This window comes from Rana temporaria, chromosome 5, assembly GCF_905171775.1.
Source record: "Rana temporaria chromosome 5, aRanTem1.1, whole genome shotgun sequence".
NCBI classification, from domain to species: Eukaryota; Metazoa; Chordata; class Amphibia; order Anura; family Ranidae; genus Rana; species Rana temporaria.
The window spans coordinates 414,640,327-414,665,660 of record NC_053493.1 but is presented as its reverse complement, the minus strand read 5'-3'; the positions used below and the strand labels follow the sequence as shown (position 1 = coordinate 414,665,660).

General features: G+C 49.5%; 1 protein-coding gene across 1 annotated transcript in view; it reads left to right on the top strand.

The window, feature by feature from the left end:
* The window catches only part of LOC120941599 (flap endonuclease 1-like), a 44,751-nt gene that overhangs the window by 559 nt on the left and 18,858 nt on the right, over positions 1-25,334 (top strand). The window contains exons 2-6 of the mRNA XM_040355125.1: positions 4,606-4,696; positions 9,988-10,090; positions 15,417-15,474; positions 20,278-20,339; positions 22,111-22,247. Coding sequence (XP_040211059.1) covers positions 4,606-4,696; positions 9,988-10,090; positions 15,417-15,474; positions 20,278-20,339; positions 22,111-22,247 — 451 coding nt within the window. The remainder of the gene's footprint in view (positions 1-4,605; positions 4,697-9,987; positions 10,091-15,416; positions 15,475-20,277; positions 20,340-22,110; positions 22,248-25,334) is intronic.

Sequence of the window (25,334 nt, the reverse complement as noted above, 5' to 3'; positions counted from 1 at the left end):
ATAATTATTGTTCCTATAACACCCCAATGTTGTCCCCCAAGTGGCCCTGCACCTTGTAATGTTCTCCCAGCCCCCCAACCCTCCCCCATGGCCTAGTACCTTTCCTACACCCCGTTTTTCCACCTGTCAAGTGGCCCTGATACCGCAGTACCCCACAATCCTTATTGGCCCTGTAACACCCCAGGACCCCCCCAAGTGTGTCTGTCACCCTCAAGAACTCCCCCACCCCATTTAGCCCGTACTCCAGCACCCCCCTCTATATTTATTGTCCCTTTAACACCCCAATACTGTCCATGTCACTCTCTATATCTCTTGCTTCACTCCACTACCCCCCCCCCCTTTTTATCCACCAGCACCCCAGTACCTTCTCTACACCCCATTTCTACAAGTGGTCCTATCACCCTCTAAGGCCTCGTACACACGACTGAACATGTCCGCTGAAACTGGTCCGCGGACCAGTTTCCGCGGACATGTTCGGTCGTCTGTACCGTTTTCCAGCGGACATTTGTCCAGCCGGCCGTTTTCCGGCGGACAAAAATTTCTTCGCATGCTAAGAAACTTGTCCGCTGGAACGATGTCCGCCGGACATGTCCGATGGTCAGTATGACCGATCGGACATGTCCGCTGGCCCGAGAACCCGCGCATGACGTGGAAGTGATTCGACGCATGCGTGGAAGCATTTAACTTCCGGGTTCGCGCATGTCGCCGCGTCATCGTCGCCTTCAAGTCGTCGTCACGTCACCGCGTATTCTGTCCGCGCGGATTTTGGTTTGATGGTGTGTACAACCATCAGACCAAAATCTCCGAGCGGACATGTCCGATGAAAACGGTCCGTGGACCGTTTTCATCGGACAGATCCGGTCGTGTGTACGAGGCCTAACACCATGGAGTGTCCTCCCAGTACTGCACCTCCCAAGTGGCCCTGGCACCCTGTAGTACCTTCCCTACACCCCAGTGTCACCCACAAGTGTCACCGTACTGCACCCCGTAATGTTCTCCTGGGACCCCTCCTCCAATGGCCCTGTTACCTCCTAGTACCCTTCCTACACCCCATTTTTCCACCTGCCAAGTGGCCCTGATACCCCAGAACCCCGCAATCCTTATTGGCCCTGTAACACCCCAGGACCCCCCCCAAGTGTGTCTGTCACCCTCAACTACCCCTCCACTCCAGTATATACCCCCCATATTTTATGTCCCTATAACACCCCAATATTGTTCCCCAAGTGTCCCTGTCGCCCACTCTTACTCTGCCGTCACCCCACTACCCCCTAATTTGGCCCTGTGAACCCTCCCACACCCCAATATGCCCCAATTCAAGTGTCCCTGTCATTAGGGTGACCACATTTCCAAACTACCATTCAGAAACACCCTCCCTTCCCAAAAATCAGCTTGTGCTGTAACGAATCACAGCACAGTGATTGGACACAAGAGGCGGGATTTATGATTTCTCCAATCACAAGCAGGGGGCGGGGATTGTGCTCCTCCAGACATTCCCGGCCAGGACAAGTACTGTCAGTGAGTAAAGCGGTGATGTGGCGGCCTTTTTTAGGGGAATCAGATTGGCCCGGGGGGTGGCTGTGTCGGTTTCATTCCGGGACACTGTATTGTCCTGGAATGAAGGTGCCCGGGACATACCTGCAAAATACGGGACTGTCCCGGGCAATCTGGGACATGTGGTCACCCTACCTGTCAACCTCTAACACCCCCAGTACCCTCTCTACACTCCAGTATTCCCCTTTCCACAAGTCCTGTCACCCTCTAACACCATGTAGTGTCCTCCCAGCACCCCATTACTGCACTTCCCAAGTGGCCCTGGCACCCTGTAGTACCCTCCCTACACCCCAATGTCCCCCACAATTGTCACTGTCCTGCACCCCACCACACATACCCCAAAGTGGCCCTGCTACCCTCTAATACCCTTCCTACACCCCAGTGTTTCACCTGTCAAGTGGTTTTGACACCCCAGTACCCCAGCCCCGTAACACTTCAGAACCCCCCCCCCCCCCCAAGTGTGCCTTCACTATCCCCCCAATTTGGCCTTGTCATCCTCCAGCACCCCCTAGAACCCTCCCACACCCCATTATGCCCCCATTCAAGTGTCCCTGTCACCCTCTAGCACCCCAGTACCCTTTCTACACCCCAATATTTCCCTTTCTACAAGTCCTGTCACCCTCTAACACCATGTAGTGTCAGTACCCCATTACTGCACCTCCTAAGTGGCCCTGGAACCCTGTAGTACCCTCCCTACACCCCAATGTCCCCCACAATTGTCACCGTCCTGCACCCTGTAATGTTCTCCCACCACACATTCCCCCAAGTGGCCCTGCTACCCTCTGATACCCTTCCTACACCCCAGTGTTCCACCTGTCAAGTGGCACTCACACCCCGGTACCCCAGACCTTTAACACTTCAGTACCCCCCCCCCCCCCCAAGTGTGCCTGTCACCCTCTATAACTCTCCCTCCACCCTAGTATCCCAATCTATAAGTCTCCCTCCGCCTCTTCTATCATGCTCATAGTCTCTGACCATCTCTTGTATCATGTCCACATTCTCTGACTGTCTCTTGTATCATGCTCATAGTCTCTGACCATTTCTTGTATCATGTTCACAGTCTCTAACCATCTCTTGTATTGTGTCTACAGTCTTTACCCATTTCTTGTATAATGCTCATAGTCTCTGACTATCTCTTCTATCATGTCCACAGTCTCTGACACTCTCCTGTATTGTGTCTACAGTCTCTGACCGTCTCTTGTATCATGTCCATAGTCTCTGACGATTTCTTGTATCATGCTCAGTCTCTGACCATCTCTTATATCTTGCTCATAGTCTCTGACCGTCTCATGTATGTTGTCTACAGTCTCTGGGCGTCTCTTCTATCATGCTCAGTCTCTGACCGTCTCTTCTATCATGCTCATAGTCTCTGACCATCTCTTGTATCATGTCCTCAGTCTCTGACCATCTCTTGTATCATGTCCTCAGTCTCTGACCATCTCTTGTATCATGTCCTCAGTCTCTGACCATCTCTTGTATCATGTGCTCAGTCTCTGACCATCTCTTGTATCATGTGCTCAGTCTCTGACCATCTCTTGTATCATGTGCTCAGTCTCTGACTATCTCTTGTATCATGCTCATAGTCTCTCACCATCTTTTGTATCATGTCCTTGGTCTCTGACCATCTCTTGTATCATGTCCACAGTCTCTGACCCTCTCCTATATTGTGTCTACAGTCTCTGACCATCTCTTCTATCATGCTCATATAGCTGGATTCAGAGAGACTGGCTTAATGTTGAGGCGGCGTAGCGTATCCCATATACGCTACGCCGTCGTAAGTCAGAGAGTCAAGTGCTGTATTCACAAAGCACTTGCCTCCTAAGGTACGGCGGCGTATCGTAAATGGGCCAGCCTAAGCGCGCCTAATTCAAATGTGGAACAGGGGGGCGTGTTTTATGTTAATGACTGGTGACCCGACGTGATTGACGTTTTTGCGCCGTCCGTGAAAGAATCCCAGTGCGCATGCGTCGGATAGAATGCCTAAGATACGTCGAACACTGCCTATGACGTGACGTAACTTACGCACAGCCCTTTTCGCGTATGACTTACGCAAACAACGTAAAAAGATAGGCCTGTTCCGACGTCCATACCTTGCATGGGCTGCGCCATCTAGGGAGCAGCTTTATCTTTACGCCGGTGTATCTCTTACGTAAACGGCGTAACTAATTGCGACGGGCGCACGTACGTTCGTGAATCGGCGTATCTTGCTCATTTGCATATTCTACGCTGAAATCGACGGAAGCGCCACCTATCGGCCAGCGTAAATATGCACCCTAAGATACGACGGCGTAGGAGACTTACTCCACTCGTATCTTAGCCTAATTTAAGCGTATCTGGTTTCCAGAATACGCTTAAATTTACGACGGCGTAGATTCAGAGTTACGACGGCGTATCTACTGATACGCCGGCGTAACTGTCTCTGAATCCAGCTATTAGACTCTGACAGTCTCTTGTATCATGCTCATAGTCTCTGGCAGTCTCTTGTATCATGCTCATAGTCTCTGGCAGTCTCTTGTATCATGCTCATAGTCTCTGTCAGTCTCTTGTATCATGCTTATAGTCTCTGGCAGTCTCTTGTATCATGCTCATAGTCTCTGGCAGTCTCTTGTATCATGCTCATAGTCTCTGGCAGTCTCTTGTATCGTGCTCATAGTCTCTGGCAGTCTCTTCTATCATGCTCATAGTCTCTGGCAGTCTCTTGTATCATGCTCATAGTCTCTGGCAGTCTCTTCTATCATGCTCATAGTCTCTGGCAGTCTCTTGTCTCATGCTCATAGTCTCTGGCAGTCTCCTGTATCATGCTCATAGTCTCTGGCAGTCTCTTGTATCAATAAGAGATCGTCCTTTGGTGACGTTGGTGGGCATACAAGGCCACTATATCAGGAAATTTGGCCACCACTGATATTCTTGGCATCAAAGAGCAGAAATCTGTACAGAAGATTAGGAATCCAGTGAGATCAGATAAAAGGGATGTAGTTCCGGGTATGTGAGTCCATGGAGAGTGTAGGAGATCCGGGGAGATCAGTGATGTTTTGCTGTGATTGTCTCTTCCAGGGAAGATCCTCGCGGTGGACGCCTCCATTTTTATCTGTCAGTTCCAGTCAGCGATGCCGGCGATTTCCAACCGGCACGGCGATAAAATCAGGTCAGTGCGTACCGGAGAGGACAGACACCATTCTCACACCTCTTGTATCACAACTGCTGTTATGGCCCCCAACCAATCACATTCACTAGAGCCCAAATCTGACCTCCGGCCTTCTCTTCCCTTGTGCACAACTGTACCGACTCCCCTCCTGGACTGAAACGGCTTCCTCAGATTTTACCGCACGCTGCAAGCTTCTCACAATGTGCATTAGAAGCTGCTAGACATCAGCTAGTGCCGACATGTGGAAGACGCCCAGCATAATAAGCCCTTTCCTTCCCATCTTGACTGTCTCTGGCCCGCCCCTTTCATTCATTGGATGTAATTTCTTCAGTCCTTGGAGGCTCAGTGTCACATGTGGGTGGTCTGCATGCAAATGATGCATGCCTAAGAGCCCTGACTCCTCCAAGCTGACACCCACCCATCAGGGCGTTTTCATAATTGCATAACTCCTCCCACGGCTTGTATCGAGACTGAGGACTCTGGAGCCACGGCCCTGCATATTCACGTACAACGTAAACTACATAAAATATGTCGGCTTGTGTTCCCTGGTGCAGCCCTTTGCATGGATGCTGCTGAGTTACACCTCCTTTATGGGGCATAACTTTACACGTACGTACAACTTACGCGCACCAGTCGTAGCCTGCGTCGGGCACAAGTACGATTGTGAATCGGCGTATCTCCCTCATTTGCATATGTGAATAGAAAATCAATGGGAGCGCCAAATACGTCCAGCGTAAATATGAGCCCACTCTACGCCGGCGTAGGCAAGTTACGTCGGTCGGATGAAGCCTATTTTCAGGTGTATCTTAGTTTCTGAGTCCGGCGCACATTTGCACTTACGCGGCGTATCTCGAGATACGTCAGTGCAAGTGCTTTGTGAATCCGGGCCTATATATATATAATTATTATTTTATTTTTTCAGGCACCCTAGAGAATATAATGGCGGTCGTTGTAATACTTTATGTCACACCGTATTTGCGCAGTTGTCTTACAAGCGCAATTAAAAAAAAAATACACTATTTTAAATACAAAAATAAAACAACAGAAAAGTTAGCCCAATTTTTTTCTATATTGTGAAAGATGATGTTACGCCGACTAAATTGATACCCAACATGTCACGCTTCAAAATTGCGCCCGGCTCGTGGAATAGCGTCAAACTTTGGCACCTAAAAATCTCCATAGGCGACATTTAAACATTTCTACAGGTTACCAGTTTTGAGTTATAGAGGAGGTCTAGGGCTAGAATTATTGCCCTTATTGTAAAGATCACGCGATACCGCACATGTGTGATTTAAACACCGTTTTCATATGCGAGCGTGACTTGCGTATGTGCTCACTTCTGCGCGCGAGCTCTGCAGGACGGGGCGCCATAAACTTTTTTTTTTCTTATTTATTTTCCTTTTATTTTTACACTGTCCTTTAAAAAAAATAAAAAAAATTGGGTCACTTTTATTCCTATTACAAGGAATGTAAAAATCCCTTGTTCTAGAAAAAAAGCATGACAGGTCCTCTTAAATATGAGATTTGGGGTCAAAAAGACCTCGGATCTCATATTTACACTATAATGAAATATAAAAATAAATAAATTAAATGTCATTTAAAAAAGAAAAAAAATGTCCCCTTTAACCGGTTAAGCCCCGGACCATTATGCAGCTAAAGGACCAGGCCCCTTTTTGCGATTCGGCACTGCGTCGCTTTCACTGACAATTGCGCGGTCGTGCGACGTGGCTCCCAAACAAAATTGGCGTCCTTTTTTTCCCACAAATAGAGCTTTCTTTTGGTGGTATTTGATCACCTCTGCGGTTTTTATTTTTTGCGCTATAAACAAAAATAGAGCGACAATTTTGAAACGTAACTTAACATTTTGCTATAATAAATATCCCCAAAAGCCCCTTTCAGGATGCCGGGCGCATGAATTCCTATGGCGGCGGTGGGCGGGGTGTGTTTTTTGAAGCACTGATTGGAGCCAAAGGCTCTAATAGGCTTTGTGTCCGGAGCCCACCCAGGTGTGTTGCAACAGCGAATGAATATTCACTGTTGCAATATTGATCCTCCTCCTGGCCAATGGAGAAGCGGGTCTGATACCCGTCACTCTTGGTTTGGCTGAAAGGACAGACTATCCTATTGGACACCTAGGAGAAGAAGGGAGGGGCCGCACAGAAGACACAGGAGCCTGTCCGCCGTCCATAGAAGCCCGCTGCTGCCTGCCAGAGCCCACAACCAGCCAAAGCCCACTGCTGCCTGCCAGAGCCTGCAACCCACCAAAGCCCACTGCTGCCTGCCAGAGCCTGCAACCAGCCAAAGCCCACTGCTGCCTGCCAGAGCCTGCAACCAGCCAAAGCCCACTGTTGCCTGCCAGAGTCTGCAACCCACCAAAGTCCACTGCTGCCTGCCAGAGCCTGCACCCAGCCAAAGCCCACTGCTGCCTGCCAGAGCCTGCAACCAGCCAAAGCCCACTGTTGCCTGCCAGAGCCCGCAACCCACCAAAGCCCACTGCTGCCTGCCAGAGCCCGCAACCCACCAAAGCCCACTGCTGCCTGCCAGAGCCTGCAACCCGCCAAAGCCCACTGCTGCCTGCCAGAGCCTGCAACGCGCCAAAGTCCAGTGCTGCCTGCCAGAGCCTGCAACCGGCCAAAGCCCACTGCTGCCTGCCAGAGCCTGCAACCCGCCAAAGCCCACTGCTGCCTGCCAGAGCCTGCAACCCGCCAAAGCCCACTGCTGCCTGCCAGAGCCTGCAACCCGCCAAAGCCCACTGCTGCCTGCTGGAGCCTGCAACCAGCCAAAGCCCACTGCTGCCTGCCAGAGTCTGCAACCCACCAAAGCCCACTGCTGCCTGCTGGAGCCTGCAACCCGCCAAAGCCCACTGTTGCCTGCCAGAGTCTGCAACCCACCAAAGTCCACTGCTGCCTGCCAGAGCCTGCACCCAGCCAAAGCCCACTGCTGCCTGCCAGAGCCTGCAACGCGCCAAAGCCCACTGCTGCCTGCCAGAGCCCGCAACCCACCAAAGCCCACTGCTGCCTGCCAGAGCCCGCAACCCACCAAAGCCCACTGCTGCCTGCCAGAGCCTGCAACCCGCCAAAGCCCACTGCTGCCTGCCAGAGCCTGCAACGCGCCAAAGTCCAGTGCTGCCTGCCAGAGCCTGCAACCGGCCAAAGCCCACTGCTGCCTGCCAGAGCCTGCAACCCGCCAAAGCCCACTGCTGCCTGCCAGAGCCTGCAACCCGCCAAAGCCCACTGCTGCCTGCCAGAGCCTGCAACCCGCCAAAGCCCACTGCTGCCTGCTGGAGCCTGCAACCAGCCAAAGCCCACTGCTGCCTGCTGGAGCCTGCAACCAGCCAAAGCCCACTGCTGCCTGCTGGAGCCTGCAACCTGCGGATCCTGTCGGAGCCTTCAACCCGTTGCTGCCCACCAAAGTCTGCCGCTGTCTGCCGGAGCCTGCATCCTGCCCCCTGGGGCCTGCTCGGCTAACACCGGCTGCCACTGAAGCCCACCTTACATATCCAAGCCTAGTACATATATAATAAACGATGTTTAACCGTTTGTCCCCGATTGAACGTCATGTGACATCCTTTAGTTGGTTATACCAAGATCATCATCCTGGTGTCAACATTTTCAGCTGACGATGGGCTTTTATGTAGCAGTGATTCAAGTGGCTATACAGCCACCCGATCACTTCTGCAGGCAGATGAAGGGAGTCCTCCTGCCGCCGCCTTTCCTGGGCTCCCAACCGTCCCATCAGGGCCCCCGGGACGCCCATGACCAGCGGCAGTGGCGGTTCGTCCATAGAGGGCGCTGGAGCGCTGCCCCCTCTGGCTCTCACCCCCACTGAGTGAAATAACATAGATTCATGCATTGCACGAATCTATGTTATTTTCGCCGCTGCCGCTGTTATTCAGATGGTCGGCGCTCAATGTCCGGCCATCTGAATAACGCCAGCTGGTTGGCTGTACGGAAATGTCTATCAAAGCCAACGGCTCTGATAGGCTTTCCCAATACAACCCTCGGGTCCCGGAAGCTTATTCTCGGAGCGCACAGACTGTACGCCCCTTGAATAAGATGACAGGCGTCTCAGCCAATCAGGTTGGCCGGTTCTGGCTACCTGTAACCTGATTGGCTGAGACGCCTGTCAGTCATCGAGGGCGGGAGAAGACATCGTGGGACGTGGATGCCTAAAACCAGTAAAGGTAAGTGCCGGGCGGGGAGAAAGCAATTTACAGGGCACAGTGGGGACAATTGGCACAGCGGCGACCATTAAAGGGCACAGTGGCTGCGTTTAATGGCATGGCACAGTGGTGACAATGTATGGCACAGTGGCTGCGTTTAATGGCATGGCACAGTGGTGACAATGGATGGCACAGTGGTGAAAATGGATGGCACAGTGGTGACAATGGATGGCACAGTGGCTGCGTTTAATGGCATGGCACAGTGGTGACAATGTATGGCACAGTGGTGACAATGGATGGCACAGTGGCTGCGTTTAATGGCATGGCACAGTGGTGACAATGTATGGCACAGTGGTGACAATGGATGGCACAGTGGCTGCGTTTAATGGCATGGCAAAGTGGTGACAATGGATGGCACAGTGGTGACAATGGATGGCACAGTGGCTGCGTTTAATGGCATGGCACAGTGGTGACAATGGATGGCACAGTGACTGCGTTTAATGGCATGGCACAGTGGTGCGAATTGATGGCACAGTGGCTGCGTTTGATGGCATGTAACAGTGGCTGCGTTTGATGGCACAGTGGCTGCGTTTGATGGCATGTAACAGTGGCTGCGTTTGGGCACAGTAAGACTGCAATTTTTTTTTCCTTTGCGCCCCCCCAAAAATTTGGAGCACCAGCCGCCACTGACCAGCGGCATTAGAAACAAGGAGTGATGAGGAGTTTGTCACTTGCGGTTACGGTTTGAAGTTTACAAGCTGTTACCAGCTTGTACAAGCATCTGATCAAACCGATCTTGGTTCGATCAGATGCTCTGGAGGCCAGTAGAGACATCTAAGATCTCTCCATAAAGAGGGCCTGTCATGCTTATTGCAATCACAAGGGATGTTGTTCATCCCTTGTGATAACAATAAAGTTGATAAAAAAATAACTTGTTTTTGAAAAACTGCTGCGCAAATACGATGTGACGTAAAAAATTGAAGCACCCACCATTTTATTCTCTAGGGCCTCTAGAGGGGAAACAATGTTTGGGGGTTCTAAGTAATTTTCTAGCAATAAAAGATGTATATGTTTTTTTATATACAGTATATGGGACACCTGGGTTAACATGAGGATTATTTTGCTGCAGTGTGTTACAGGGCCTCTTTAACCGCACAATCTACATGCTGGAGAAAGGAATGAAACCCGTCTATGTGTTTGATGGAATCCCGCCAGAATGCAAGCGTGCCAAGGTGAGCCTGTGATGTAAGCAAGCAGCTTGAAGTGCTTGTTAACCCTTCCATATACCCTGTGAAGTGACTGGCCTCAGGTGATTTACAGAGATGAAACAAATCCTCCTACATAGGTTGTACCTGTTTATCTGCAGTCTTCTCCTGTCTACATCTGCTCAAAGTCCAGAATTTATAAAGCTTGTCTGAGCTGTCAGGAAAAAAAGGGGTTAAGAGAGCTGAAATTACACTCTGTGGCCTAGATTCAAGAAGCAATTGCGTCTGCGTAACCATAGTTACGCAGCGCAATTGCTTACTTGCGCCGGCGTTACGAATGCTCCTGATTCAGGAACCTTGTTACGCCGACTGCAGCCTAAGATATGACTAGCATAAGGCTCTTATGCCAGTCATATCGTAGGCTGCATTCTTACGTTGGCCGCTAGGGGGCGTTCCCATTGTGGTCAGCATATAGTGTTGCAAATTGCATACTAACGCCGATTCACACCGTTACGCGAGCCCTGCGTACGTAGTTTTCGTCCGTCGGGTTTCGCGTAAGGCTGCTCCTTCTAATAGCAGGGGCAGCCAATGTTACGTATACCCGTCGTTCCCGCGTCGCAAAGTTTAAATTTTACGTCGTTTGCGTAAGTGAATCGTGAATGGCGCTGGACGCTATTTACGTTCACTTTGAAGCAAATGACGTCCTTGCGACGTCATTTGCCGCAATGCACGTCGGGAAAGTTTCCAGACGGAGCATGCGCCCTACGCTCGGCGCGGGAACGCGCCTAATTTAAATGATTCCCGTCCCCTACGGGATCATTTAAATTACGCGCCCTTACTCCGGGCATTTTTGAGGAGCGCCCTCGCCAATTACGTGGCTACTGCTTCGTGAATGAAGCGTAGCGCAAATAATTTGCGGGGGCACAGGGCAAAAACGGGACCTCCGTAAGGAGTGCGCAGCGGTACCTGAATCTACCCCTGTGATGAGAGCTCTGAGAACTGATTGGAGGAAAGAGTAAAAAAAACTGTGTGGAGTTTAGCTAGAGTTGAATGCGGCGGACACCTGAGCTATTCTCTACTCAACAGTATCATAGCTTGGTGAAGGCACCTGGCTCTGCCATACTGGGGTGGTTGGCTTCTCAGGCACCTGGCTCTGCCCAGCTGGGATGGTTGGTTGCTCAGGCACCTGGCTCTGCCATACGGGGGTGATTGGCTTCTCAGGCACCTGGCTCTGCCATACGAGGGTGTTTGGCTTCTCAGGCACCTGGCTCTGCCATACTGGGATGGTTGGCTTCTTAGGCACCTGGCTCTGCCATACGAGGGTGGTTGGCTTCTCAGGCACCTGGCTCTGTCATGCTTGGGTGTTTGTTTGTTTTTTTATTTCATAAAGTTTTATTGAGTAAAGATATTGCAAAAGACAATGTACATATACATTTTGTGTACAAAAAGAATATTGAACCATACAGTATAGAAACTTTTAAAGGTCTGAACAGCACAATAAGAGTAGTGCAAACGTTATGCATATGGAACAGTTTGAAGCTCACTTGAAGTGTTGGTATGAGACATAACGTCTCCTTTAGTTTTTGTACAAGTATTAAGGATATGGGGAGGGAAAGGATTGGGATAGGAGGGGGGGGGGGGTACAAAAAAAAAAAAAATAGACTAAGTGATTAGAAAGGACATATGTTGTGTGTATGATAAGAAAAGCAGCAAAGCCATCTAACTTGAAGCAATCAGATCTGAAGGTCAGGGATTTACAAGTTACAGGCTTTGAATTCTGGGGTGTTTTTAAACTCAAGCCATTTGTGCCAAGTCGCATTAAATGTAATAATCTGTTCCTGAGCAATGCTAATGAGTTCTTCGATTCTCTCTATGTTGGTAAGCCTACGAAACCACTCTATCTTTGTTGGCGCGATAGTTGAACGCCAGTGGCACGGGATACAGTGCCTAGCAGCGTTTATCATGAACATTGTGAGGGACTTCAAGTATCTCCTCCTGGGAGTCGAACTGTGATGTAGTAGGTATTGTGCCGGTTCAAGTCTAAGATCATCAGAGGTGATTGCAATGATAGTCTCATGTACCATTTTCCAGAAGGACTGGATCTCTGGGCATGACCACCATATGTGGAGCATCGAGCCTTCCCCGTCACCGCATCTCCAACATTTGTTAGAAATTTGGGATGAAAACTTATGGAGCAAGGTGGGAGTCCTGTACCATCTGGTTACAATTTTAAAGCCACACTCTTGGGTGGCAACATTTAGAGAGCCCTTGTGGGCATGCATAAAGATGGTTTCCCACTCCGTTCGTGACAAGTTAAGGTTAAGATCTTTTTCCCATGCCAAACATGACGCGCTGGAGAAGTCAGCAACGGACTCAAATAGTGAGTTATACAGTATAGAGATGGTGTGCCTTTGAGGCTGGTTTTGCGAGGCTAAGGTTTCTAGCGCTGTGGGGCGTCTTGACCAAATACGATTATGCTCTATCGTATTCAAAAAGTGTTTGATTTGCAAGTATTGCCATAGTGAGAATACATTCGACTTCAATTTTCTATTTAGTTCCTCTCTAGTTAGCAATGTACCAGACTTAAAAAAGTGCAAAAGCAATTTGTCTCTGTGAGGCCAAGTTTTGGGAAAGAAGTTCCGTTCTAACCCAGGAGGGAAATCAGGATTGTTGTTTAGCGGGGTAAGAGGGCCTAGCCATGGTGATGGACAGGATGTTTTAAATGTGGTACGGAATATTTCTAGGGTGGGGCCAATGAGAGGGTGACGCTTGGCAGCTGGAGGGTGATGTTTCGGGTGGATCCACGGAAGATTCCTGATTGGTAGGTTAAATTGTGAGTGTTCTAATGTGACCCAGTCCTTTACTAAGTGGTGATTGTTCCAGTCCACTATTCTCGCTAATAGGGCCGCTTGGTGGTATTTACGCAGATCAGGGAGTGCAATCCCTCCCTTATGTTTGGGTAAATTCATCTTAGTGAAGCGTAATCTTGGAGATTTGCCTCTCCAAATAAAAGAGGAGCAGGCTTGCCTAAAGGAGACAAAAAAGGCGGGGGGAAGTTTGATAGGGACCGTTTGCATAACATAGAGGAAGCGGGGTAAAAATTGTCATCTTGATCAACGAGGCCCTTCCAAACCAAGAGACATTTAAGGAGTTCCATCTCTTAAGATCGTCTTTAGATTCTTTTAAAATTGGGGTGAAGTTTAATTTAAACAGATCTGACAGGTTTTTAGGAATTTCAATTCCCAAATAGGTAAAGGAATTTTCTGCCCAAGTGAAGGGAAAGTTTTTTTTAGAAAGATCAATCTCGCCCGGGGATAACGTAATGTTCAGCGCTGTCGATTTTGAGTGGTTGATTTTTAGGTTGGATATGGCCTGGAATTGCTCCAAGTCTTTCAGTAGGTTAGGTAAGGATATATGGGGCTCTGAAAGGAAAAGAAGCATATCATCCGCAAATGCGGTTATCTTGTAGTTTTTTTCATTTATTTGGATTCCCTTGATATCTGGGTTTTCCCTTATTCTATTTAACAAGGGTTCCAACGTTAGTACATACAATAAAGGGGAGAGGGGACAACCTTGTCTTGTACCATTCCGCAATTTGAAGGCGCTCGACAGGTGGCCATTGACGCGTACTTTTGCAACTGGGTCTGCATAGAGGGCCCGAATATATGATCTCATTAAGGATGGGATCCCAACATGGTTCAGTACAGCATCCATATAGTCCCAGGCCACCCTGTCGAACGCCTTCTCAGCGTCTAGAGACAAAAAAAAACCTTTAGACTTGTTAGAGGTAAGCCAATGGTGTATATTTAAAGCTTTAATTGTGTTGTCGCGCCCCTCCCTACCTGGTATAAACCCTACCTGATCAAGGGAAATGAGGGAGGGTAGTAGTGGGATAAGTCTATTTGCGAGTATTTTTGCGTATATTTTAACGTCCACGTTAATTAGGGATATAGGCCTATAATTTGTAACCTGGGTAAGATCCTTTCCTTCCTTGGGGATTACAGATATATGGGCTTCTAAAAGCTGAGCTGGTGGGTGTTGTTCAGAGTGGAGGGCCCGGAAGGTTTTCAAAAACCTGGGCTTCAATACATCTTTGAAGGTCTTATAGTACAATAGAGGTAGACCATCTGGTCCCGGGGCTTTTCCTACTTTCATATCTTTAATGGCCTTGTCGAGTTCGCACTCCGATATGGGCGCATCAAGATCTTGTGCTACGTTCTCTGCTAACTTGGGTGGGCTGTATTTTTGTAGGAAGTCTTCGATAATTTGAGATCTTTTAACCGTATTATGGGGGCATTTTGGGTTGGAGGGAAGATTATAAAGGGATTGATAGTACAATTCAAATTGCTTGGCGGGTGTTTGGCTTCTCAGGCACCTGGCTCTGCCATACGGGGGTGATTGGCTTCTTAGGCACCTGGCTCTGCCATACTGGGGTGGTTGGATTCTCAGGCACCTGGCTCTGTCATACTGGGGTGGTTGGCTTCTCAGGCACCTGGCTCTGCCCAGCTGGGATGGTTGGTTGCTCAGGCACCTGGCTCTGGCACATAGGGGTGATTGGCTTCCCAGGCACCTGGCTCTGCCATACTGGGGTGGTTGGCTTCTCAGGCACCTGGCTCTGCCATACAGGGATGGTTGGCTTCTCAGGCACCTGGCTCTGTCATGCAGGGGTGATTGGCTTCCCAGGCACCTGGCTCTGCCATACTGGGGTGGTTGGCTTCTCAGGCACCTGGCTCTGCCATACAGGGATGGTTGGCTGCTCAGACACCTGAAATTGTCATACAGGGGTGGTTGGCTTCTCAGGCACCTGGCTCTGCCATACTGGGGTGGTTGGCTTCTCAGACACATGGCTCTGCCATACTGGGGTGGTTGGCTTCTCAGACACATGGCTCTGCCATACTGGGGTGGTTGGCTGCTCAGGCACCTGGCTGTGCCATACTGGGGTGGTTGGCTGCTCAGGCACCTGACTGTGAGACATAGAGGTAGTTGGCTGCTCAGGCACCTAGCACTGTTACATGGGAGTAGTTGGCTACTCAGGCACCAGGTCCTGCAATACGGGGGTGATTGGGTGCTCAGGCACCTGACTCTGTCACATGGGGTCTGGGAAAAGAGTTCTCAGCTCAGTGTAAGCTCCAAGTGCCCATGGGTTTCATCATGGAGACCCCTCACTAGTAGCAAAACTACGAGAAACAGACCCAATATACTGTACACCATGCTGAAACATGGCAGCCATCTTGTTCTCTGGAATTGATCTTCCAAAGCTTTATTTATAATTGGCATAGCCCTAAGCGTAATATATACATAGTTTTGCCAGGAGGGTCTGACTGTTTCTCATCTATCTATTCTTCTTTCTCAGGTCAGTAAAGATGGCAGTGGTCATGCCAGGAGAGGACTCAGAGCCGTGCAAGGCCCAGGTAAGAGCATGAATGTACACCTGTATGAACAGGCTGAACTCTGGACTGCGGCCTCATTGTGCGGGGTGTATCCTGTGTATAAAGTATCCCCTGTATAAAGAAAAAAAAATGTAGGCGCTTACAGGATCAAACAACCCTGAACCCGAACATGTAAGTTCATGTGTGAACAAAACTCTTTTACCTAGATTCAAAGACGCCGCCGCAACTTTAAGGCGGTGTAGCGTATCGTATTTACGCTACGCCGCCTTAAGTCAGAGAGGCAAGTACTGTATTCACAAAGTACTTGCCTCCTAATTTACGGTGGCGTAGCGTAAATGCGGCCGGCGTAAGCGCGCCTAATTTAAATGAGGATGGGGGGGCGTGTTTTATGTTAATTACTCGTGACCCGACGTGATTGACGTTTTTTTCCGAGCGGCGCATGCACCGTCCGTGTACATATCCCAGTGTGCATTGCTCCAAAGTACGCCACGAGGACGTATTGGTTTCGACGTGAACGTAAATTACGTCCAGCCCCATTCACGGACGACTTACGCAAACAACGTCAAATTTTCAAATTTCTACGCGGGATCGACGGCCATACTTAACATTGACTACACCTCCTAGGGGCAGCTTTATCTTTATGCGAGGTATCTCTTACGGAAACAGCGTATCTTTACTGCGACGGGCGCACGTACGTTCGTGAATCGGCGTATCTAGTCATTTACATATTCTACGCCGAACTCAACGGAAAGCGCCACCTAGCGGCCAGCCTAAAAATTACACTTTAAGATACGACAGCGTAGGAGACTTACGCCGCTCGTATCTTAGCCTAATTTAAGCGTATCTGGTTTCCAGAATACGCTTACATTTACGACGGCGCAGATTCAGAGTTACGACGGTGTATCTACTGATATGCCGGCGTAACTCGCTCTGAATCTGCCTATTTATATTTAACCACTTCCCGCCCGCCGTTTGCAGAATGACGGCAAGGAAGTGGTTCTGATATCCTGACTGAGCATCATATGACGTCCAGCAGGATAACATGCCGGGTGGGTGCGCGCACCGATCTCGAGTGCGGCGCGTCAGTCTGACACACCGCGTCTCCGATCGTGATAAGGAGCCTCTGTCAGAGGCTTCTTACCACATGATCAGCTGTGACCAATCCCGGTCAGAGAGGGGGGTCTGTGCTCATAATCAGCACATTGATTATCAGCACAGCCCCCTCAGATCTGCCAATCAGCTAGCAATCTGTGCGCCAATAATAAATACTGCCAGTTCCCACCACAGTGCCAATCAGAGCCCACCACAGTGCTAATCAGAGCCCACCACAATGCCAATCAGTGACCAGCAGTAACACCTGTCAGTAACTAATTAGTACCTTATCATCAGTGCTGCCCATCAGTGCCACCTGTCAGTGCCAATCAGTACCACCTGTCAGTGCCAATGAGTGCTGCCTGTCAGTGCCCATCACAGCCGCCTGTCAGTGCCCATCAGTGCCGCCTATCAGTGCTGCATATCATTGCCACCTATTGGTGCCCATCAGTGCTGCATATCAGTGCCCATCACATCAATTCTACATATTAGTGCCACCTTTTCTGTGCCAATTCATCAGTGCCGCCTCATCAGTGCCCATCAGTGCCACTTTATCAGTGCCCAGAGGTGATAACATACCACCAAAATAAAGTTCTATTTGTGGGAACAAATTTATAAAAATTTTGTTTGGGTACAGTGTTGCACGATTGCGCGCAATTGTCATTCAATGTGTGACAGCGCTGAAAGCTGAATATTGTCCTGGGCACTAAGGGGCGAAAGTGCCCGGTATTGAAGTGGTTAAAGTCCAATATCTTATGAAAATAAATAAAATCCCAGAATCCAGTAGATGCAACGGGGCGAGTTTTACCAGTGAACAGAAGCGGGCTCTATACGTCAAATAGGCAACGAAAGGGTGAAGTGCCTATAAGTGCAGACTTAGGCTAGCCAAATGGTCACTTACATAATGTAGGTAGATAGCAGGCTCATCTTATAGGAAAAGTCTGGGACGCAGGGCAAGATGAATGCTGGAGAGTCACCAGGGACCACGTCTATGGTTCAGAAAACCTCCAAGATGGCGTTGAACGGCAAGTGTGGCCCTCAGAATCAGCTGGATGATGTCACCTGAAAGGACGACGCGTTTCAAAGCACGAGACATGTCGTGTCTGGCCATGCGCGCTCTTTCATCAGGCTAAGAATACAAGATGATATGCCGCTATTTATCGGAACCAGACGGCGTGAGAATACAATGCCCAGCTTACCCACAATTATTTTAGGCTTAGATGGAGACTTACCTACAGATTCCGGGTACGGCTATGAGGGCTAATGTTACGCCTTCTTACGCTAATATGACCATGGGTCATTGGGAAACACTATACATACGGCCAAGGCAGCCATCAGAAATTTTGGGGCCCCTTACATAGCTTTAGGCCTGGGCCCCCCGGGGGGCCTGACCACCAACATTCCCCAGGGCCCACCCACTGGCTGTCCCACGAATCCGCCCACTGGCCATCCCATCCCCACTCAGAATCATCCATCCCTCTCCACAATGTATCCCCATCCCCGCCCAGAATTATCTGCATCCCTCTCCCACAGTGTATCCCCATCCCCACCCAGCATCATCCATCCCCCTCCACAATGTATCCCCATCCCCGCCCAGAATTATCTGCATCCATCTCCCACAGTGTATCCCCATCCCCACCCAGCATCATCCATCCCTCTCCACAATGTATCCCCATCCCCTCCCAGAATTATCTGCATCCCTCTCCCACAGTGTATCCCCATCCCCACCCAGCATCATCCATCCCCCTCCACAATGTATCCCCATCCCCACCCAGAATTATCTGCATCCCTCTCCCACAGTGTATCCCCATCCCCACCCAGCATCATCCATCCCTCTCCACAATGTATCCCCATCCCCGCCCAGAATTATCCACATCCCTCTCCACAATGTATCCCCATCCCTGCCCAGCATCATCCATCCATCTCCGCAATGTATCCCCATCCCCGCCCAGCATCATCCATCCCTTTCCACAATGTATCCCCATCCTCACCCAGCATCATCCATCCCTCTCCACAATGTATCCCCATCCCCGCCCAGAATTATCCGCATCCCTCTCCACAATGTATCCCCATCCCCGCCCAGAATTATCCGCATCCCTCTCCACAATGTATCCCCATCCTCACCCAGAATTATCTGCATCCCTCTCCACAATGTATCCCCATCTCCGCCCAGCATCATCCATCCCTCTCCACAATGTATCCCCACCCAGCATCATCCATCCCTCTCCACAATGTATCCCCATCCCCGCCCAGCATCATCCATCCCTCTCCACAATGTATCCCCATCCCCGCCCAGAATCATCTATCCCTCCCCACAATGTATCCCCATCCCTGCCCAGCATCATCCATCCCTCTCCACAATGTATCCCCGTCCCCGCCCAGTATCATCCATCAATCCCTCCCCACAATGTATCCCCATCCCCGCCCAGAATCATCCATCCCTCCACAATGTATCCCCATCCCCACCCAGCATCATCCATCCCTCTCCACAATGTATCCCCATCCCCGCCCAGAATCATCCATCCCTCCCCACAATGTATCCCCATCCCTGCCCAGCATCATCCATCCCTCTCCACAATGTATCCCCAGCCCCACCCAGAATTATCTGCATCCCTCCCCACAATGTATCCCCATCCCCGCCCAGCATTATCCATCCCTCTCCACAATGTATCCCCATCCCCACCCAGAATTATCTGCATCCCTCTCCCACAATGTATCCCCATCCTCGCCCAGCATCATCTATCCCTCTCCACAATGTATCCCCATCTCCGCCCAGCATCATCCATCCCTCTCCACAATGTATCCCCATCCCCGCCCAGAATCATCCATCCCTCTCCACAATGTATCCCCATCCCCACCCAGCATCATCCATCCCTCTCCACAATGTATCCCCATCCCCACCCAGCATCATCCATCCCTCCCCACAATGTATCCCCATCCCTGCCCAGCATCATCCATCCCTCTCCACAATGTATCCCCATCTCCGCCCAGAATCCTGGCGAGGGATGGATGATTCTGGGTGGGGATGAGAATTGCATTGTGGAGAGCCTCTTCACTATGTAACTCTCATCCCCACCCAGAATCAGCCTCATCCATTTTCACAATGCAACTCCAGTGGAACTTCTGTACAACTACAGTGCCCATACATGTATCGAAATTCAGCTGGTTGCTGTTAGAATTAATAAAAGATAAACCCGTGTGAATGGCCCTCGCCCTGCCTAAGTCAGTTATAGCCAGGGGCGGACTGACCATTGAGGCACTCGGGCACTGCCCAAGGGCCCCATGCCACTAGGGGGCCCCATCAGGGTTGCCAGGCTCAGTAAAACCAGGGACAGTATGTAAAAATCTGTGTTTTTTTTTTACATCTGTCCCTGATATGTCCAAAACCGACATGCTTTTGATGTGAAAATCCCGAGATTTTAGCTGCCCCGCCTCTGTACTGCCTCCTGGCGTGGTGGCCATCTGTAAGCCCGGGGGCCCCATAATCTTCTATTGCCTGGGGGCCCCATGAGTTGTCAGTCCGCCCCTGGTTATAGCTTATGCTGTATGTCAGGAACTGATAATACTTGTATATTGCATGTCACCGGTCTGTCTATGTCACCTACAATATCTTGTCTAGTGTCTCCGGTCTGACATGCTGCACCCACATCAGTCCTCATTCACATTCTTTGACTGTTTGTCATCTTTTCCTATTTTCTAACATTCATAACTCCTCCATGTGTGTCACTGCAGGGCCAGAGAGGCATGGAGACCTGAAGAAACTGCTTAGTCTTCTGGGGGTGCCTGTTATACAAGTAAGATGGAAGTATACTGTATCCTATTCTGTATTTGTATAGCTCTGACATATACCGCAGTGCTGTACAAGGAGCGCAGATCCAGCCACAGTGGTCTTTGCACCAGAGGAGCTTACACTCTAATGTTCTCCCCATAGTCACACACTATTATTAATATACATTTATATAGCTCTGACATATACTATATTACCAAAAGTATTGGGACGCCTGCCTTTACACGCACATGAACTTTAATGACATCCCAGTCTTAGTCTGTAGGGTTCAATATTGAGTTGGCCCCGCTCTTTGCAGCTATAACAGCTTCAACTCTTCTAAAAAGGCTGTCCACAAGGTTTAGGAGGGTGTCTATGGGAATGCTTGACCGTTCTTCCAGAAGAGCATTTGTGAGGTCAGGCACTGATGTTGGAGAAGGCCTGGTTTGCAGTCTTCCCAATAATTCATCCCAAAGGTGTTCAATCGGGTTGAGGTTGCAGGCCAGTCAAGTTCCTCCACCCCAAACTCGCTCAGCCACGTCTCTATGGACCTTGCTTTGTGCACTGGTCCAAATCATTTGGTGGAGGGGGGATTACGGTGTGGGGTTGTTTTCCAGGAGGAATTGTCCTCCGCACAACTGCCGCTCACTGGATATTTTCTCTTTTGCCCACCATTCTCTGTAAATCCTAGAGATGGTTGTGAGTGAAAATCCCAGAAATACTCAGACCAGCCTGCCTGGCACCAACAACCATGCCACGTTCAAAGTCACTTAAATCCCCTTTCTTCCCTATTCTGATGCTCGGTTTGAACTTCAGCAAATTGACCCAGATTCACAAAGCACTTACGCCGACGTATAACACGTTACGCCGACGTAAGTGCCAATGTGCGCCGGCGTATGTGTGCGGCAGACCCACGAACCAACATGCGCCTAAAAACAGGCTACACCCCGCCAACGTAGCTTGCACACGCCGGCGTAGGGTGGGCGCACATATGGGTTGGGTGCATGGTGCTGCTCCCACTGATTAGCCATTCAAACATGCAAATGAAGGAAATACGCCGATTCACGAACGTGCGTGTGCCGGCGCATGCTACGCGAGATGCGCCTAAGTTGTATGTCCGGCGTAAAGTTATTCCCCATAAATAAGGTGCAACCCGGCAACAGACATGCTCAGGTCTGCACCAGAAAACACAAGCCGGCGTATTGTGCGTTGGACGTGTGTCTGGCTGGGCGTATGTTATGTTCATGGCATACGCGTGATCCGGCGTAGCTTAGGAAGTTGTGCCGGCGTGGTTGTGAGCAGGCGCAGGGGGGTGCTGTGCATGCATCCACGTCACGGAGCATGCGCAGTTCGTGATACGTACCTGTCTGGCGCTCGGCCCATCATTTGCATGGGGTCACGCCCACTTTCACCTACGCCGGCGTGCACCTTTGAAACCCACGCCACGCTGGCGCAGCATTGGGAGCACTGGCTTGCTGAATGCAATGCTTGCCTCTCCGCGCTACGTTGGCGTGCCGTACGGTGTGTGCTCTACGGCGGCGTAATGTGCGCCTTGCTCTCTGTGAATCTGGGCCTTTGACTTCACTATGCCTAGATGCCTAAATACATTGAGTTGCTGCCATGTGATTGGCTGATTAGAAATGTGTATTACCAAGCAATTGAACCTAATAAAGTGACCTGTGAGTGTAAGTTACCATTGGTATCAAGCTGTTTAGTGTACTCACCAGCAGACTCCATAGACTTAAGCTTTCCTCATTGGCTCTCCCCATTGTGTCATGTCTCCTCTTTTCACCTCTTAGGCCCCCAGCGAGGCAGAAGCCACTTGCGCCGCCCTGGTGGAGAAGGGACGGGCGTGGGGAGCGGTAACGGAAGACATGGACGCTCTGCCTTTCGGCTGCACTCGCCTCATACGGAACCTGAAGGCCGATAAGAAGAAGTATGTATCTGAGATGTTCTAAATGATGATTTATGTAGCTAGGATGCAGAACTGGAACGATGAAGTTGTGATCCAGGTGTGGGGATGATATATTCCATTTGTAACGAAACGTCCCAGACTCAGCTTGAGTGCTTTCGTCATATACCGCTTCCTCCCAGTCTGAATATAGATATCAGACATTACAACCACTGACAAACACAAAACAAGACGATACTCGTTTGATTGCTGAACATGAAGGGCTAGATTCAGCAACAAGTTACAGCGGCGTATCTCCAGATACGCCGCCGTAATTTTTAAATCTGCGCCGTCGTATCTTTACGCCGATTCTCAAAGGCAGATACATTGAAAAAATAGGCTTCTTCCGCCGACGTAGCTTGAATACGGCGGCGTATGATTGTGTGCAATTTTACGCTGGCCGCTAGGGGCGCTTCGGTTGTTTTCGGCGTAGAATATGCAAATCACCTAGATAAGCCGATTCACAAACGTACGTACGCCCGGCGCAATTTAGTTACGTCGTTTACGTTAGGCTTTTCCGGCGTAAGGTTACTCCTGCTATTAGGAGGCGCAGCCAATGTTAAGTATGGACGTCGTTCCCGCTTCGAATTTTGAATTTTTTACGACGTTTGCGTAAGTCGTTCGCGAATAGGGCTGGACGTCATTTACGTTCACGTCGAAAGCAATGATGATTTGCAGCGGAATTTCGAGCATGCGCACTGGGACTCTTTCACGAACGGCGCATGCGTCGTTCGGAAAAAACGTCAAATGCGCGGGGTCAACATTAATTTAAATAAAACACGCCCCCTCATCCTCATTTGAATTAGGCGCGCTTACGCCGGCCCCATTTACGCTACGCCGCCGTAAGTTAGGAGGCAAGTGCTTTGTGAATACAGCACTTGCCTCTATAACTTACGGCGGCGCAGCGTAAATACGATACGCTGCGCCGCCGTAATAATGCGCGCAGCTACCTGAATCTAGCCCGAGCTGTTTATTAGAACAAGAATACAAGTCTTATATACAGTTGCAGAGAAGGTTACCCCCCTCCTGCTCATATTGATCAATACTAACAATAAACCTGTAACCAGAAACCTAATTAACATGAGCTAATTAACTAATCCCTTAAAGCAGCCGATGTGACTTCCGTGCCCTCCTGAGCATTGTTATGATAAATCAGGATTTCACTACAGGTCAGACTTGTTGTCACCGAGCTTCACACAGTAGATTATACATTATCATAAGTATAAACACAGGACACCTTCACACAATAGCAGGAGCTCCAGCAGGAGTCGGCCCGTCTCCTACATTATCCAGAGGCCAATGTGATCAGCTCTCTCGACTACCATGTTGAGTTCAGAATCAAACAAACTAAGAATAGTCTTTAGATATATCCTGGGAGATATTGTGGATAAATATTACTGTCCCATTTTAAGTAATCCAAGACATATTGCATGGGGAGCTGAAACAAGGGTTTCCCAACCTTTCCAAGGGATTCTGGGTTCCACAGGCCCTCCCGTCACACCATTGCACAGGTGTCCTCCTGTCCTTCTCCTGAGCAAAGCAAAGTTCAGATGACCCACTGCATCTGTCAGTGCTAACCCAACCCACCAAAGTCATAGACCAATAGGACGGTGCAGGCTTCATCTTTCTGAAGTCGCTATTTGCATAATAGATGTTTTAGGGCTCCTGGACTAGTAATGGCGACGATCATTTTTATCGTGACTGCAACGTTATGGCGGATGCATCGAACACTTTTGACCTATTTTTGGGACCATTCACATTTATACAGTGATCGGAGCTATAAAAATGCACTGATTACTGTAAAAATGACACTGGCGGGGAAGGGGTTAACCACTAGGGGGCGCTGAAGGGGTTAAGTGTGTCCTAGGGCTTGATTCTAACTGTGAGGGGGAGGAGCTACCAGTGACACATCAGCGATCACTGTTCCCGATCACAGGAAACAGTAGATCCCTTACATGTCACTAGGCAGAACAGGGAGATGCCTTGTTTACAAAGGCATCCCCCTGTTCTGCCTTTGCCGACTGAAATCGCAGGCAGTCCTGGAACATCGAGTTCCCGGGAGCCGTGGGCGCACTCACGAGGCACGCGGTGAGCGCGCGCACCTGCTGGGCGGCAAATTTAAAGGGACATACAGGTACGCCCATTTGCCTGCCTGTGCCATTCTGCCGACGTATATCGGCATGCGGCGGTCGGCAAGTGGTTAATCTACAGACTACAGATGGGAACCGCTCAAACAAGCGGAACTAAACCCATCAATTCAGTGCCGGCCCAAGACATTGCGCTGCCTGGGACCAAGAATGAAATGCTCCCCCCCCCCCCCCCCCCAGAAAAAAAATCACGCCAACCAAAAGGCCCCCACATTCATTATTTTATATCATGATAACTAAAGGGGACCCGTCATGGCTCTATACATGTATAAAGGAGTATAAAGAGGACCTGTCATTGCTCTATACATGTATAAAGAGGACCTGTCATTGCTCTATACATGTATAAAGAGGACCTGTCATGGCTCTATACATGTATAGGAGTATAAAGAGGACCTGTCATGGCTCTATACATGTATAGGAGTATAAAGAGGATCTGTCATTGCTCTATACATGTATATAGAGGACCTGTCATTACTCTTTACATGTAAAGGATTATCAAGAGGACCTGTCATGGCTCTATACATGTATAAAGGAGTATAACGAGGGCCTGTCATGGCTCTATACATGTATAAAGAGGACCTGTCATGGCTCTATACATGTATATAGAGGACCTGTCGAGACTCTACATGTAAAGGAATATAAAGAGGACCTGCCATGGCTCTATACATGTATAAAGGAGTATAACGAGGGCCTGTCATGGCTCTATACATGTATCCAGGATGATAAAGGGACCTGTGAATTGCCGGCGGCCACAATGTCTTTTGCGCAAACTAATCAATGTACGCTAATTGTGTTTCTTTTTTGGTACCAAAAATATGTAGAAGAATACATATTGGCCTAAACTGAAGAAAATTTATTATTTTTCAAAATTTTGGGGATATTTATTATAGCAAAAAGTTAAAAAATATATATATTTATAGCACAA